This window comes from Acomys russatus, chromosome 26 (assembly GCF_903995435.1).
Source record: "Acomys russatus chromosome 26, mAcoRus1.1, whole genome shotgun sequence".
Taxonomy (NCBI): domain Eukaryota; kingdom Metazoa; phylum Chordata; class Mammalia; order Rodentia; family Muridae; genus Acomys; species Acomys russatus.
This window is the reverse complement of record NC_067162.1, coordinates 34,162,549-34,178,832: the sequence shown is the minus strand read 5'-3', so window position 1 is coordinate 34,178,832 and position 16,284 is coordinate 34,162,549. Positions and strand designations below refer to the sequence as shown.

General features: G+C 49.3%; 1 protein-coding gene across 1 annotated transcript; it reads left to right on the top strand.

Moving 5' to 3' along the window:
* The first annotated feature begins 2,106 nt into the window (after positions 1–2,106).
* Dhodh (dihydroorotate dehydrogenase (quinone)) lies at positions 2,107–15,141 on the top strand. The gene is made up of 9 exons (XM_051168835.1): positions 2,107–2,205; positions 4,032–4,244; positions 6,515–6,714; positions 8,399–8,481; positions 12,450–12,637; positions 13,125–13,238; positions 13,887–14,040; positions 14,179–14,338; positions 14,805–15,141. Exons 1-9 carry the CDS (start codon positions 2,185–2,187, stop codon positions 14,857–14,859), a joined length of 1,188 nt encoding a protein of 395 aa, XP_051024792.1. The 5' UTR covers positions 2,107–2,184; the 3' UTR covers positions 14,860–15,141.
* The last annotated feature ends 1,143 nt before the right edge of the window (positions 15,142–16,284 follow it).

The window sequence follows — 16,284 nt, the reverse complement described above, 5'->3', positions numbered from 1 at the left end:
AAGGTGAACCAGGCCCAGTGGCCAGTGCTGAAGGAGCGGTGAAGCCCTCACAGGACAAATGCATTTAAGTCATTCACGGCCACAGAACCAGCATTGCAGAAGGCAATGAAAGGATTCTACAAACATTTGTGGTTTCCTAAAAAACAAACAAACAAACCTGTCTATGATAAACTTATATCCAGTGTTATTCTGAGTGGGGAAAACTGAAAGTGTTTCCTCTAAAATCAGGAATGAGTGGAAGTTGTCCACTCTTTTTAGTTTTATTTAGAAAAGCACTGAGATTATTCACTAGAGCAATGAGGCAAGAGAAAGAAATGAAGAGCTACAAACAGGAAAGGGAGAACTCAAGTTATCCCAATTTGCAGACAACACGAGCCTTTACTTAAAAGACCTTGAAGACCCCACTGGGATACTCTTCTAGATGATAAAAACTTTCAGAAAAATCGCACGATAAAAAAAAAAAAATCAATATACCCCAACCATTGGGAGAGCAGTGAGATGGCTCAGTGGGCAAAGGTGCTTACTGCCAAGCCTGACAACCTAAATTCAACCCCTAGAACCCACATGATGGAAACACAGAACTGATTGCTGCAAGTTGTGCTCTGATCTCCGTTCATGTGCCATGGTACACACACACACACACACACACACACACACACACACACAACAAAAAAACCAAGCCAGCTACAAAATACCATTAGCGTATGTTCCTTCTTTTTCTTACTGTGTTTAGTAGATAGCATGCAGACAAAGATCTCTAGGCGACAACCTCACTAATAACAAATAACAGGACACCCAGGAACGAGCATAACTGAGCCAGCAAAGGCCTCCTTAATGAAAACTCTGGCAGGGCGCTGTGGGAATGGCTGCTTTACTGAACACGATCAACTGACTCCATCCAATTCTCAGAGCAAACCTGTTGACGTTCTTTACAGAAACATAAAACCAATCCTAGTGTATATTGGGGCACAAAGGAATCCCGAGCAGGAGGAGCAAGGAAGAACTGTAGAGCCACAGTAAGCAACAGCATGGTTTTGACACAAAGACAGACTCAAAGACCAACACAGCATAATAGAGAACCCAGGAACAAACCCACACAGCGACAGCCACCTAAGTTTTGACAAAGATGCCCAAACATTTCACAAACGGTGCTGGGAAAACGGGGTACCCACATGTAGAAGACTGAAACTGTATCTCTGTCTCTGTCTCTCTCTCTCCAAAACAACTGAAAATTGATCAAAGACCTGAAACTTTGATACTAATAGAAGAAAAAACAGAAAAAAACTTCAAGATACAGGCATAGGCAAGGGCTTTATGATCAGGACTCCAATAATCTAGGGAATATCAAGGCTTAACAACTGGAAGAAAAACATTTAGGTGTTGTTTTTTTTTTTTTGTTTGTTTATTTGTTTTGTTTTTTTGAGACAGGGTTTCCTTGTGTAGCCTTGCCTGTCCTAGACTCGCTTTGTAGACCAGGCTGGCCTCGAACTCAGAGTGATCCGCCTGCCTCTGCCTCTCAAGTGCTGGGATTGAAGGTGAGCGCCACCACGCCTACACCAGGCGTAGCAACGGGAAGAAATTTAAAAGCAAGAAATTAAAAATCTGCGCAGCAAAGGAAACAGTTACCAGACTAAGAAACAGACCACAGAAAGGAATAAAGGCTTTGCTAGCTACTTATCTGACAGCACATAAAAAAGACTAAACAAGCCGGCCCTGGTGGAGCACCCCTTTAATCCCAGCACTCGAGAGGCGGAGGCAGGTGGATTGCTGTGAGTTCGAGGCCAGAATGGTCTACAAAGTGAGTCCAGGACAGCCACTAAATGGCTAAGTAAAATGAACGGGCAGGTCTCTAGAGCGGCAGGAGCGAGTCACATATGAAGCACATGCTCAGCATCCTTAGCGTTCATGAACATGCAAATCATAGCAATATTGACACTTTGTTTCAATCCTCAGAATGTCTTTTATGAAGAAAAGAAACAACAGTCTTCTTTTACAGCATCAAGCAAACAACGTAGGCACATCCCTCGACGTGCCTTGGGTCCCGGCAGAGCGCACGCGTATTACCGTCCAATCAACATCTAGGTGCGGGGCGGGGCCGGCTGGCGGGGCTTGGGAGATTGGTAGAGCCGAACCGATATTTTCCAATGGAATAGAGGTAGAGGCGGGTCTACTGGCAGAAGGAGCATGGCGTGGAGACAGCTGCGTGTGAGTCTGGCGGGGTAGGCTCACGCGTGGTGTAGGTCACCAGCAGGGAGGAGATGAGGCGGGGAGAGTGAAGGGCTGGGCCCTTGCAGTGTGGCCTGCACGTGTGCGCAGCTAGGGGCATGCAAGACGCAAGCGTGACTGGGCAGAGGCTGGGATGAGCGTGAACGATCGCGAGCTTTTTTTCTTTTTTAAAAAATTGAACTAGCCTCGGGCCTCTGTGACTACATGCTTGACTAGGATCCGCGGCGGAATAAAATAAGACATAAGGCCCTGTGTGAGGAGTCCTTAGTTATGTCCCTGGCTTGCAGAAAGTGCGCAGGTATTGTGAGGCATTTCTGCGATCTCCCAGAGGAAGGAGAATGAATACTTGCTTTGCGTTGAGGCAAATATGATCACGTCCACTACTTCCTTGTTTGGCGGACAAATCTCATTTTTAAAAAAATGTGTAGGCGCGCACGTGGGCATGTGCACGTGAGACCAGAGGTGTTGGATCCCCCTAAAGCTCGAGTTACAAACGTTGTGGTAAACTGCCAGACGTGGGAGCTGGCAGAGAAGCAAGTGCACTTAACAACTGAGCCATCTCCAGCCCCCAAATCTTTTTTTTTTTTTTTGGCTGACACCCCACTAGCTTCTCCTATCTCATTTTAAAGCAATGCTTTCCCTTTAGTTCCAAGTAGCTGCCTCCTCCTACCTTGCCCTTCTCTTTGGCCTCAGCCACCTAGAGATTCTCTCTCCAGCTGCTACCTCCTCTTTGGCTTTGTGTATCCTTTGAAAGTTAGCTTTAACTTGCTTCCTCAAAAGCCTTCCATTATTTATTCCTTCATGCCAGTTATCATGGCTCTGAATTTTCTTTTGGGGGGTGTATGTGTGGAGACAGGGTTTCTCTGTGTAGCCTTGGCTGTTCTGTACTCGCTTTGTAGACCAGGCTGGCCTCGAACTCACAAGGGATTTTTGCCTGCCTCTGCCTCCCGAGTGCTGAGATTACAGGTGTGCCCCACTGCGCCCAGCTATGGCTCTGAATTTTCATGGCCATTAACTTGTCTCTTCACTGGATTGCACTCTCCCGAAGGACAGGGACCAGGTCTGGTTTGTCTGTCTTTGGTAAAGGATTGTATGAATGCATTAGCCACCTAGCACCTGGCAATGATAATTATCAGAAAGCCACTATGAGCCGCTTCTGCACTGGGGTAGAGGCTGTGTACCCAACAAGACTGAGGCTGTGTTTCTACTGTGGCCACTTTTACATTATACATACAGCATTTCAGGCCAGTAACCTTTCTAGGTGTACAAACACCAGGGCCTGACTACAGTATAAAGGAGAAAAGAAAACATGTATGTAGACGTCAGAGCACAACTCACCTATACAGATGGTCGGGTGTTTAAGCCTCTCCTTAGAAATGAATGCCACAGGTGTGCACTGGTATACAAACAGAGCAGAATACCTGTTCTGCTGAGGTTTATGGGATGGTGGCTAATTCTTGGTAATGTTTTGTGTAAGCCGTACAGTTGTCCTTCAATTACAAGGTACCTGTATTCCTGGAAGGGTCTCTGTGGCCCCTAGGGGGCAGTACTGCCAGTCTTGAAAATCCTTTGAACTCTTCAGGACTAGAACCTGTGAAAGCAGTGATAATAGATACGGCCTCTACAAAGCTGGTGTGTGAGTGAACAGGAAAGGAAGCGGGGGTGGGTGGGGTGGGGGACAGTGTAAGCAGAGAAGGCTCGTCACTTCATGTCAGGGTCTTCTGGGTAGGTGTACGGGGCTAGGAAGGGTGCTGCAGCCTGGCCTGACGGGGGCCCTGCATGGCTCCTTCCTTTTTCTCCACTAGAAGCGAGCCCTGGATGCCGTCATCATCCTTGGGGGTGGAGGACTTCTCTTTACCTCTTACCTGACAGCCACGGGGGACGACCATTTCTACGCTGAGTACCTGATGCCTGCACTACAAAGGCTGCTTGATCCAGAGTCAGCCCACCGCCTAGGTGTTCGCTTCACTTCCATGGGGCTTCTTCCTCGAGCTACGTTTCAGGATTCCGATATGCTGGTAGGTGCCCCTGGGTCACCCTGTGTTACATGTAGGTACCAGGCGGAGTCATGTCCTTCAGCGCTTCTGTGTTTCTTTGCTGTGAACCAGAGCTACAGGTTCGCAAGCAGCTGGAATCAGGAGCCCAGTCTGAGGAAACACGTCTTATGTGTTACACCCATAGCCTACACTTAGGTATGGGTGTTTAATCCTCAGACCTATTCTTTGACGTAGGCCCTACTCTCGTGTCCATCTACAGATCAGGACACTGAGGTACAAAATAAGTGAGTGACTTGTCCAAAGTCACACAGTTAGGGGTTGGCAGGATCGGGATTCAAACCCATGGAGTCTGACTCTTAAGAGTCCAACTTGGCCACTGTCTTGCCTTGCCGTGATCCCTCCAATGAACTGGGACATCTTCTGGAGTCATTAAACAGCTAATGGATCCAGGGGGACAGCGTCAGCAGGGAAGAGCTGTCACTTGTAGATAACGTCCCCTGAGTAGGTGTGAAGAGGGTTAGGGAAGGTGCTACCACCTGGCCTGGTGGGTCCTGTCTTTTTTCTCCACTAGAAGCAGGCCCTGGATTAGTTATCATCCTTGGAGGTGGAAGACTTTTAAGTCCTAGGCAACCACCTGCCCCAGCCGCATTCAGCCACAGCTCACTCCTGTAGCCCACTTGGCACCGTTGCTGCAGTGTGGTCTGGAGGCTGCAGGAGACTACATGGGAAACACACATCCCCACAGCACCTGTTTGCCACGTTCACTCGGCAGTTCTGAGGCACTTCTTCCCAAACGGGTGACAGCAGAGATTTGAACATGGGACCCCAACAAGATGCCCTCAGACCTCTCAGAAGAAGAGTCACTTAAAAATCTAAGGCCCACTGGGCATGGTGGCACATGCCTTTAATCCCAGGCGGATTGCTGTGAGTTCAAGTACAGCCTGGCCTACAACGCAAGTCCAGGACAACCACGGCTACACAGAGAAACCCTGTCTCCAAAAGCCAAACGAAACCAACCAACCAAAAAACCTAAGGGCCTTTGTTATGTATGTTTCCCTTCTACACTTGAAGTGTCTTCTCAGACTACACAAGACAGCCTCCTGCAGCCATGCCATTTACCTCAAACACTAAAGGGCTTTTGTAGAATCAGAAGGAACATTTCTTTGTCTAAGCTTCCTTTACCCCAAACTGAGTTTGACATCCTTGGAACCAGTATGAAAGGGAGTCAGAAGGAGGTGAGAGTGGGCCAGGGTGACAGAGCTGTGACAGAGCCAGGGTGGCCCTTCCACTGTCTCTCTGAATGCCACATTTGTCTTCTGAGATGGTTTCCATGTTGTCCAGGTTGGTTCTCGAACTTGTGAACTCAAGTGATTTCTGAGCCACAGCTTCCTGAGTAGCTGGGGTTGTACAGTGTGTGCCAGGAATCCTAGTATTCTGCCCTCCACAGCCACGCTGCTAGATGCTCTTAGTCCACCTTACCTTCCTTGCTTTAGGTTTTTTTTTTTCCCCCAAACTCCTCAGTTCTGTTTCATGATTAGACCATCCTAGCAGGGTGGGGTGGGGGTGAGGTGATTTTGAAACACTTGCCTGCTGGGCCTCCTGCTTGACTAGTTTAACCCTAATCTCAGAGAGACTGGACAGCCCCCAGGCTCAGGCGTGCAGCCAGGGTTGAGAGCTGCACCCTCAAGGAGGGCCTGTTGTGGATGTGCTTCCTGCCTCGTGGCGTGGTTCTCAAGTGCTGCCGGCACGTCCTTACTTTTCTTTGGGGTCTTTCTCATCACCTGCTTTCAGGACCATGTGGCTTATTGCTTAGGACACTTACCTAACCTCTGTGAGCTTGCTGGAGCCGGCACCCGTGCCTGCCCGTGTCCTCCCTCTTAATTCTCCATGGTGCCCATGGGCTGCCTTCTTGTCAGCTGAGGAGGAAGGGTCACCTGAGGCTTGTATGCTAGGCTGCTTGCAGGCTTTGCTGTGTGGAACTCACTGGTGACCCAAAGGGTGGCGCTGAGGACCCCTCCTGCCCAGGTTGAATAGATGCGAAGATACACTGTCATTGTACAAGGTAGCACCTGTCTCCTGGTCACTTGAAGGGGGACCCTGCCTCTCCCTCAGCCTCGAGACCTCATGGTGTCACACCCCAGCCGCATCAGAGCACCTGCAGAGCCTTTCTCCCGAAGATCCCCAGCAATGCTTAACAAGCTGCAGGGGAACTCTGATGTGGTGCGCTGGGACCCCTGCTGTGAGAACCACTTGGTGTAGCCTTGTATACCTGTGACTTTGTCTCCTTCCAGGAGGTGAGAGTCCTGGGCCATAAATTCCGAAATCCAGTAGGGATGGCTGCGGGGTTTGACAAGCACGGGGAAGCTGTGGACGGACTGTACAAGCTGGGCTTCGGTTTTGTTGAGGTAGGAAGTGTGACCCCCCAGCCCCAGGAAGGGAACCCCAGGCCCAGAGTGTTCCGCCTCCCCGAGGACCAAGCTGTCATTAACAGGTAGGTGGTGGCTCAGTGTGACAGGCATATATTCTCCCCTGCTGGGATCTGGGAGGTGGAGACCTGCCTTGAGTTTTTCTCATTTGATTGAGCAGTGGTTCTCAACCTTCCCAATGCCATGGCCCTTTAATACAGTGCCTCATGTTGTGGGGACCCCCCCCCCCAATCATAACATTAATTTTGTTGGGACTTTGTACTTGTAGTTTTGCCACTGTTATGAATCATAGTGTGAATATCTGATATGCAGCCCGTGTCACGTTCGACCCCCTCAGGGCTGTGGCCACAGAATGAGAACCACTGTGGGAGATGGACAGTCTCTCGTTTGGAGTATTCAGGAGCCCCTTTGAGCATCTGCTGTTTACCAGGCAGAGATCACCTCCCAACCTTGGGAAACAGCGGTCATGGTTTTACCAGGTGCTCCTACTGAGGTTCTGAGGGCTGCTGCTGGTGGCAGAGTGCAGTTCGGGAAGGCCTGGGCTGGCAGGCGTTATAACGTGTGCTTTTTTCTACATTGTTTCTCCATGACTTTGTCCAGCCCTGGCCTATAGAAATATAATGATCGTACATCTAACTTAAAATACTCTAACGACTCTATTAAAAAATGGGAAAAAGAAGTGAACTTGATAATATCATTTTTATGATTTAATTATAAACAATTTATTCTAAAGTCATTTTAGCATGTAGTCAATATAAAAGGCATTAGTTAACTATCCTCCTTTTTTAACCCCCTCTGGTCCTCCAGTACGCACATGCCTTTTACTTCCAGCTCCTCTCACTTAGCCTGCGCTGGGGCCACATGCTGTCAGCAGCCTGGTGCTGCGCAGGTCACCCTCACTTTCAGTGACCAAGGGTACAGTAATGGCAGAAGGAAGACCTTTGTCCTTTTTGCAAAGGGATTTTTGGAGAGCCTCCTTGTGGGGATTTTGGCAGGCGTGTGGCTCTGCTCCCTACTGCGTGTTTCAGGAAACTTCCCCACAAGCCACTGATCTTTCTGTTGCATGACAGGCAGGGACGAATGTCTTTAGGACTGGCCAGGCAAAATACGTATGTTTCTGATTGGCTGTTACAGGTGGCTTCAGTTCTTAGAGGGTGGTACTTAGTAGAGTCTGGTGGGACAAGGAGTGGCGAGGGCTAGGCCCCGTGCTCTTGGGCACGTGTACACTTGGCCTTCTTTCTCATGGACGTGGCATGTGTTTGGTACAGGCACGATGAAGGGATGGGTGAGTATTTACTACGCAGCAGCTCCATGTGCCACTGCACATGCTGTGTTGCTCTGGCTGCAGGCAACAAAGTGATCCTGACCCCATTGGTTACCGTTCTTGTCACTGGGACAGATTACCAATAAAGAGTAACTTCAGGAAGGAGGGTTTATTTGGCTTACAGTTTGAGCATACAAGCTCTCATGGTGGCAGGAGCCTGAGACAGTGGGTCACTTTCTCCTCAGTTTGGGACATGAGCCCATCGGGTGGTGCTGCCCCTGGTCATAGTGGGTCTTTCCTGCTCCATTAAACCTTTCTGGAAACAGTCTCCCAGGCACAGCAGAGGTGTGTGTGTTTCTATGATGATTTTAAATCACAGCCGGTTGACAATGAAGGGTAAGCAGTGGTGAGAGCTTGGAAACGATGCCGTGCCTTTTCTGAATTGTTCTAACCCTGACCCTCCTCTGCGGGTTTCTGTGCACCAGGTACGGATTCAACAGCCACGGGCTCTCCGTGGTGGAACACAGGCTGCGAGCCAGACAGCAGAAGCAGACCAGGCTCACTGCGGGTAAAGCCAGCTGCCGTGGGAAGGTCTTTCTGCCTCCATTTGAAAGAAACTTGGGGGAGACACGTGATTCAGCAGTAGGAAAGAAAGCGACCACACAAGGCAACTCAGGCTCCTCCCAGTTGGTGGTTCAACTTCTGCCACAGCCTCCAAGACCCTAACCCAATGTCACGGCTCAGCGGAGCCTTGCTGGTCGCCAGGGTTCATGGAACCTGGATTGTGTCCTAACTTGGGGGGGCTTGGAGGTCAGCAGAGAGGATGTGTGGGCTGAGATCTATCCAGGTTGTTCTTTGTGGTCTACTTTGCTCTCTGGGATGCATTTTTGGGGTAGAAGCCCTGGGTGGTGGCACTCTGCCCATGGCTCCCCCAGCACCTTCTGGCTTTTCTCCTTTGTTTGCTTCTGGAACGTCTTTCAGGAGTTTGATATCCTTGTGGCATGCCAAGGAAGCCAAGGGCTTCTGCAATTATCTGAGGAGCTGAAGGAGAAAGGGCTGAAGCAGTTGGCAAGTCGAGATGGTGGGAGCAGGAAATGACAGTGTTTAAAACCCTCAGGCTTTGACAGAAGCAGATCTGTAGAACTGGGAAGGTCTGAATGAGTGATCCTGGCTCGCTGGGTGCTCGGCTTGAGAAGCTTCGAGACCTTGTTCTGTATAATTTAGTCTAATCCCCTGCCCCAGTTCACTTAGGAAATTAGTTACACAAATTTTACTTTTAATTAAGCTGATGACCAAGAAGGTGACAGGCTGTGATGGCCATCTGTTCCTTTTGGGTGTGATTTCTTCTTTTTGTTTTAGAGCTTTCAGATGTTCTGTTATGTTGCTAGTGTGAAGTCTCTCCAGTTTTTATATATAGGCACTTAGTGCTATGACCTTGTCCCTTAGAACTACCTTCATTGTGTCCCATAAGATTGGGTATGTTATATTTTCATTTTCATTCAATTCTAAGAAGTTTTAATTTTTTTGTCTTGACCCATTTTTCATTCAGTAGTGAGTTGGTCAGTTCCCATGAGTTTTTGAGCTTTCTGTTGTTGGAAATTCAGCTTTAACCCATGGTGGTCAGACAGGATGCAGGGTGTTATTTTAATTTTCTTGTATCTGTTGAGACTTGCTTTGTATCTGAGTATGTCATCAATTTTGGAGAAAGTTTCATGAGTTGCTGAAAGGTATATTCTTTGGTGTTTGAGTGAAATGTTCGGTAAATATCTCCTAGGGCCATTTGGTTTATGACATCATTAGCTCCAGCATTTCTCTGCTTAGCTTTTGTCTGGATGACCTATCTATTGGGGAGAGTAGGGTATTAAAGTCTGCCCCTGTGAGTGTGTGAGGGGCAGTGTGTGCTTTTACCTGTAGTAGTGTTTCTTTTATGAATTTGGGTGCTCTTGTGTTTGGTGTATAGATATTTAGAATTGCAATATTCTCTTGGCGGCGTTTTCCTTTGGTGAGTATGTTGTGCTCCTCCCTGTCTCTTTTGATCAGTTTTGGCTTGAAGTCTAGTTTGTCAGATATAAAATGTCTAAACCCGAATGCTTCCTTAGCCCATTTGTGTGGAAAATCATCTTCCATCCTTTTACTCTGAGGTGATGTCTATCCTTGGTGTTAAATTATGTTTCTTGGATGTAGAAGAAGGATGGATCCTGTTTTTGAATCCAATCTGTTAGTTTGTGTTTTTTTTTTTTTATTGGAAAATTGAAACTGTTAACGGTGAGAGTTATCAATGAGCAGTGTTTATTGATTCCTATTATTTTGTTGTTGTGGTGTGAGCCCCCACCTCCACCCTTTCTTTTGATTTGCTGGTTGAGATTATTTATTCTTGTGTTATTCTTGGGTGAGGCTAGTCTCTTCAGGCTGTAGTTTTCCTTCTAGCATCTTCGCTAGAGCTGTATTTATATATAGGTAACTGCTTTAGAGTGGAGTATCTTTCTTTCTTCGTCTGTTGTGATTGACAGTTTTGCTGGGTATAGTATCCTGTGCTGGCATCTGTGCTCTCTTAGAATTTGTAGAGCATCCATCTAGGCTCTTCTGGCTTTTAGCGTCTCTATTGAAAAGTCAAGTGTCATTCTAATAGACCCGTCTGCCTTTATATGTTATCTAGTCTTTTCTTTTGTAGCCTTTACTGTTTTCTTTGTTCTGTATATTTTACTTTTTGATTATTATGTGCCATGGGGAATTAATTTTCTGGTACAGTCTATTTGGTGCTGTGTTTGCTTTGTGTACTGTGATGGTCATCTCCTTCCTTAGGTTAGGTAAATTTTCTTCTCTGATTTTGTTGAAAATATTTTTCTGTGCCTTTGACCTTGGGTTCTTCTCCTTTTGCTATCTCAGACATCCACAGTGTTGGTCTTTTTTTCTTTCTTTTTTATTTTTTGTTTTGTTTTTTTGAGACAGGGTTTCTCTGTGTAGTCTTGGCTGTCCTAGACTCACTGTGTAGACCAGGCTGGCCTCGAACTCACAGCAATCCACCTGCCTCTGCACCCCGGGTGCTGGGATTACAGTCGTGTGCCACCATGCCCTGCAGTTTTGGTCTTTTCATAGTGTCCTAGATTTGCTGGATGGACCTAGACTTGCCTCACTGGTTTTTTTTAGATGTAGCATTTTCTTTGACTGAAGCATCCATTTCTCCTATCTTGTCTCCAGTGCTCGAGAGTCTTTCTTTCATGTCTTATTATGTTGGTGGGAGTTGTTTCTGAGGTTTCTGTTCCAGTTCTTAAAATCTTCATTTCGAGCTTTACTTCAGTTTGGGTTTTCTTTAGTGACTTCATTTCCTCTTTCATATCTTGAACCTGTTTCTTCATTTCGTTGTGTTTTCGTTAATGGTTTTTTTTGTATCTTTGAGGACCTTGAGCATATTCACAGTGGCTGTTCCAACACCCTTGTCTTGTGCCTCGCTATATTGCATTTTTCAGGGCCTGGTGAGGTAGGGCTGCTGGCCTCTGGTGGAGATGCTGTCCTGGCTCTTACTGGGTTTTTACGCTGGGGTCTAGGCATCTGGGTGTGAGATGATTCTAGGTGCTGATCTCTGGGCTTGTCTTTGTTGGATTGGTGTCCTGTTCCTTGGTGTCTGTGTGGTCTGTGGGTTACCTGGTTACCTGGTTGGGAATGCTTCTGAGATCCTGCCAGGCGTGGCCACTGGTGGTCGTGGGTGCAAAGTGTGTGTAGGATGGGCTGGCCAGGAGTGGTGGTGAGAGGGTCCACAGGAGGGATCAAGGCTGGCTGTGCCACTGGGATCTGCATAGACCCCTGGGAATGGGGACAAAGAGGAAGAGGGGGCCACAGCAGGTGGTCTGCTACAAAGCTGGGGGGAGACTGGGGAACTGGAATTGGAGGACAGGCAGGAGAGTGGAGATAACTTACATGACCCCCTGGCCAGTGGGCTGGAGGTTTCCAGGGAGTGCTTCCTGGAGCGGGCAGCTGTGACAAAGGGATGGGGTGCAGGCGGAACCCTGCAGGTGAAGATCTATGTGATGTCCTGGGAATGGGGCCTCGTGTATGCTAAGCTTGTGCTGTGCCACTGAGAGAATATCACCACAGCCCTACAGAGTTTTTTTGTTTTTGTTTTTGTTTTTGTTTGTTTTTGTTTTTGGAGACTGGGTCTCATGTAGCCCAGGATGGCCTGAACTTGTTGTGTTGGTGAGGATGACCTTGAACTCCTGATTTTTGTGCCTATACCTCCCCCAAACTGGGTTTACAAGGGCCCACCATGCTAAGCTTCCTCTCTTTGTTCTGTTATTCCTATTATTTTGGCTTCTAATTTCTCAATTTAAATTTTAAAAGAGAAGACTCAGTGGGCCATCAGCATCCTTGTAGGAGCACACATTTGCCACACAGAGATGATGAGCTGGTTCTCAGTCACCAGGCAGCTGCACTAGGCATGAATAGTTCACCAGTTCTGTCGCCGCATTCAGGAAAGTTGTGTCCAACCTGTACTCAAATGCTGCCTGGGAAACTGTGGGGACACACTGTCTATATTTACAGATGGGCTGCCTCTGGGAATAAACCTGGGGAAGAATAAGACTTCGGCGGATGCTGCTGCAGACTATGTAGAGGGGGTTCGCATGCTGGGCCCCTTGGCTGACTACCTGGTGGTGAACGTGTCCAGTCCTAACACTGCTGGTCTGAGGAGCCTACAGGGAAAGACTGAGCTGCGCCGCCTGCTGGCGAAGGTCTGTCATTACACCATCACATGCTCTCGCGTGTGCGTTCTCTCTCTCTCTCTCTCTCTCTCTCTCTCTCTCTCCCCCCTCCCCCCTCCCTCTCCCGCCCTCCTCTCTCCCCTCCCTCCCTCCCTCTCTCTCTCTCTCTCTCTCTCTCTCCTTCACACCTGGCCTAGGAACTCTCACCACACCTTTTCTAAGCACCCTCTGATCTTTCACATTCCCAGTCATGTGCAATAGGCAGTTAACGGCTATCAGAGTAGGCATGCCTCTCATGTAACCACTGTGTCCCCAGCACTGTGCATAAATGGAGTGACTTCTCACTGCATGGTACTTGTGACACAGTTCCTTGCTTATTTTCAGGAACAAAAGCCAAAACCCTTGACCAGTTATTTCAAGGGGAGAAATTGCTCGTGCTTTAGTTGACTGTGTGTGAACTACTGATCTGCACTGCTGGGCTGTGTCTGAGGTCGCCGTCTCTGCCTTGTCAACCCAGGTGCTGCAGGAGAGGGATGCTCTGAAGGGAACACGGAAGCCGGCAGTGCTGGTGAAGATCGCCCCTGACCTCACGGCTCAGGACAAGGAGGACATCGCCAGTGTGGTGAAAGAGGTTTGAGTCAGGGTGGTGCGGGGCAGGGTAGGGGCAGCCTTCACTGTCCATTGCCTGCTGGAATCACCCATATTGGCGTGGTTGATGTGAAGTGGAAGGTTGTCTGTCTGTCTGTCTGTCTGTCTGTCTGTCATTGTATAGTTCATCTGGTGGCAACAGTGAGTTTGGAAACTTGTTTGATGGGTCATTTTCTTCCTCTTGATTTTTCTTCATCCGGAAATGATGTGCTAGCCTCCCTCCCAGTCTCAGGCAGGACTAGCACGTTGGCTGTCCCCTGTCCAGCTGGTCTGAACAGCAGGCCTCTGGCTCAGGAGGGAAGTGGGAACACACAGGCCCGGCAGCCCTGGACTTAAATCCTGTCCTTCTCCGTCCTCCCTGCGGGCCTCAGATAGGATTCTCCTACACAGCTTGCTCTAAGGGTCCAACTTGCTTAGGCACTGTGATGGGCTCAGCGTGAGATGGCTGCCGTGTCACACAGGGAGGCTCATTCTGATAGCTTCTCCAGTCACAACATCGGTGAGGCTTGTGAGAGTCTTGCTCCGCAGAACCGGCCCCTAGCCTGGCAGTTGCTTCAATCCTCAGAAGAACAAGTTTCCTGGAGTCCCTTAGACCCATGGCTGAGGACTCTTTCTCCTTCTCACACTGCAGCTGGGCATCGACGGGCTGATTGTCACAAACACCACAGTGAGCCGCCCTTCTGGCCTCCAGGGTGCTCTGCGCTCTGAGACAGGAGGATTGAGTGGGAAGCCACTCCGAGATCTGTCGACGCAGACCATCCGGGAGATGTACTCCCTCACCCAAGGCAAGGCTTAATACATGTGTGAAGATCTAGTTCTTCGCTCGGCCACTGTGTTTGCTGGGACTGGGGGCTGAGGCCTGAGGGAGACCTGGGGCCTTATACCGTCCATCCATCCTGACGATGCTGTGTGCTTCTGTGCAGGCAGGATTCCCATTATCGGAGTTGGTGGTGTGAGCAGTGGGCAGGATGCCCTGGAGAAGATCCAGGCGGGAGCCTCCCTGGTGCAGCTCTACACAGCCCTCACCTTCCTGGGGCCACCAGTTGTGGTCAGGATCAAGCGTGAGCTGGAGGCACTTCTAAAGTGAGTCAGGCTGGATGCAGCTCGCGACAGGGAAGTTGGTCAGAGGTTGAATCAGGAAGTGACACTTGTTATTGGTCTGTTGTGCACCCCTAGAGGGCTGGAAGGAGACACCGATGGCAGGGTGGGGAGGGTTCTTTGCTGCCTCTCTGACCAAGGACAAACAGTGCCAAGGGGATTCAGAGTGATTCTGAGGCAGAGCTGGTTACAAGGCTTGCCACTCACTCAGGGACGGGGACAGAGGGACCCTAGCCGATCGAAGCAGGTAATGTGTTTACATTGACTCAGTGTCCGGGAGCTGCAGGGCATAAAGTCACTTCCCTCCCTGCACAGAAGACCTGGGTGGATGTGTGCGCAGCTGCCTGGGTGAGGGCAGAGTGGAGGTCACAGGCGTGTTGGGTGGGGTGGTGTGGACACTCACAGCAAGTGTGGGTTCCCTGCAGACACAGACTGCTTCTTTTTTTTCCAGAGAGCGGGGCTTTAACACAGTCACAGAGGCCATTGGAGCAGACCACCGGAGGTGACAGCACCTCCCAGAAGCCCCATGCAGAACGTGCGCATCCACTCAGGCAAGCTGTGTGGCGGCACCTCGAGAGGAAGAGCTGTCTCAGGCCATGTTCCTTGAACTGTGGCCTGGCCGGACTGCACACGCCAGTCACAGTTGTCACTCGGCAGTGAAGGATTTCTCTAACCACTTTATGAGACCACAAACTCTACTGTCACTTGCTGCATCTAAATCCTGGGACTTTTTACTATCATAAGGACATTGGCTCTTTGGGAGGAAAAGTCATGGAGAAAATAAAACCATTTAATCCTGTTTTAAATCCTGTCCCTTCCTGGGGGCCAGATCTCTGCCCAGATGCTGAAGGTCCTCCTGGCCTCTACTGCCTGGTGCAGGGGACTTCCCAGAACTCGGCCTTTCAGTTGTGCAGGAATCATCAGTGAAGTCTATGTGTCCTTCATTTTGATCTACCAGGGGTCGCCATTTGTCACTGTAGCTTCTCTGCATGGGTGTACACACACACACACACACACACACACACACACACACACACTCACACACCCTTGTCCGTGCCCCTGGGCCCTGCTTGGGTGTTATGTGGAGCTGGTTCTGAGAACTGTCCTGGTTGGTCAGCACAGGTGTGTTTCCCTCGGAGAAAGTCAGCTGGTTCAGCCATTTATTTCCCTGAAGGTCTGCTTCTGAGCTGGGGTCTGTGGCCAATACTCTTTTGCCCAGTTGTCCATGAAGACCTGAACATGCCATCCACATAGACAAGTGGAAAATGGCACGGTGTAGAGCAGTTTGGGCATCTGATCTGGAGAAATCAGCTGATGGTGTCCTCCTGGGCCACGTGATGGCTGTTGAGTGTGGACTCCTTGGGGTCTGCTCTCAGTGGAGGTGGGTGGTCAGCCAGAGGCTGGGCTGGAAGAGGACCTTGCTCCCTGGCTCCAGCCTCCTGCCCAGCCCTCTGATGTGGTGAGAGAAGGCTGAAATCTTCACGCCTGAAGTAGCATCTCTGTTCTGTACAATATGAGCTGATGTGCTAATCATCGGACCTGCCTCATAGGCCAGAGGCAAATTTAGGTTTCCAGTCTAGGTCAGTACTTACTCTTGACAGTGATGAGCCAGGGGCCCAGGAGGATGATGGTGGGTACATGACAACAGCTTACCCCAGCTGGGAGCGGGAGGTCCCCGGCTGACTCATTGCATCACTGAGGTGGGGGAGTGGAGATGAGCTGGCTTGGTTAGAGTTACTAAACTGCCTTGCAGCTCATTTCCTCTGTCAGGACTGCTGTGGACTAAAGCGTACTTGAGCAACTTTTAAAAGATGCCCACAAGTGCCAGGCAGTATGTTCTTGTCAGCTATGGACATCTGCATATTTTATGTGCCTCAGTTTCCAAATTTGTAGAGAGGGCATAAGGACAGTACCCATCTGTTTGTTTTGTT

Bases quoted from the DNA above. Each gene is read 5' to 3' on its own strand.
- Dhodh (XM_051168835.1), top strand. From the start codon at position 2,185: ATGGCGTGGAGACAGCTGCGT. The intron at 6,715-8,398 runs GTAGGTGGTGGC...TCTGTGCACCAG, and splicing joins GACCAAGCTGTCATTAACAG to GTACGGATTCAACAGCCACG. The intron at 13,239-13,886 runs GTTTGAGTCAGG...CTCACACTGCAG, and splicing joins TCGCCAGTGTGGTGAAAGAG to CTGGGCATCGACGGGCTGAT.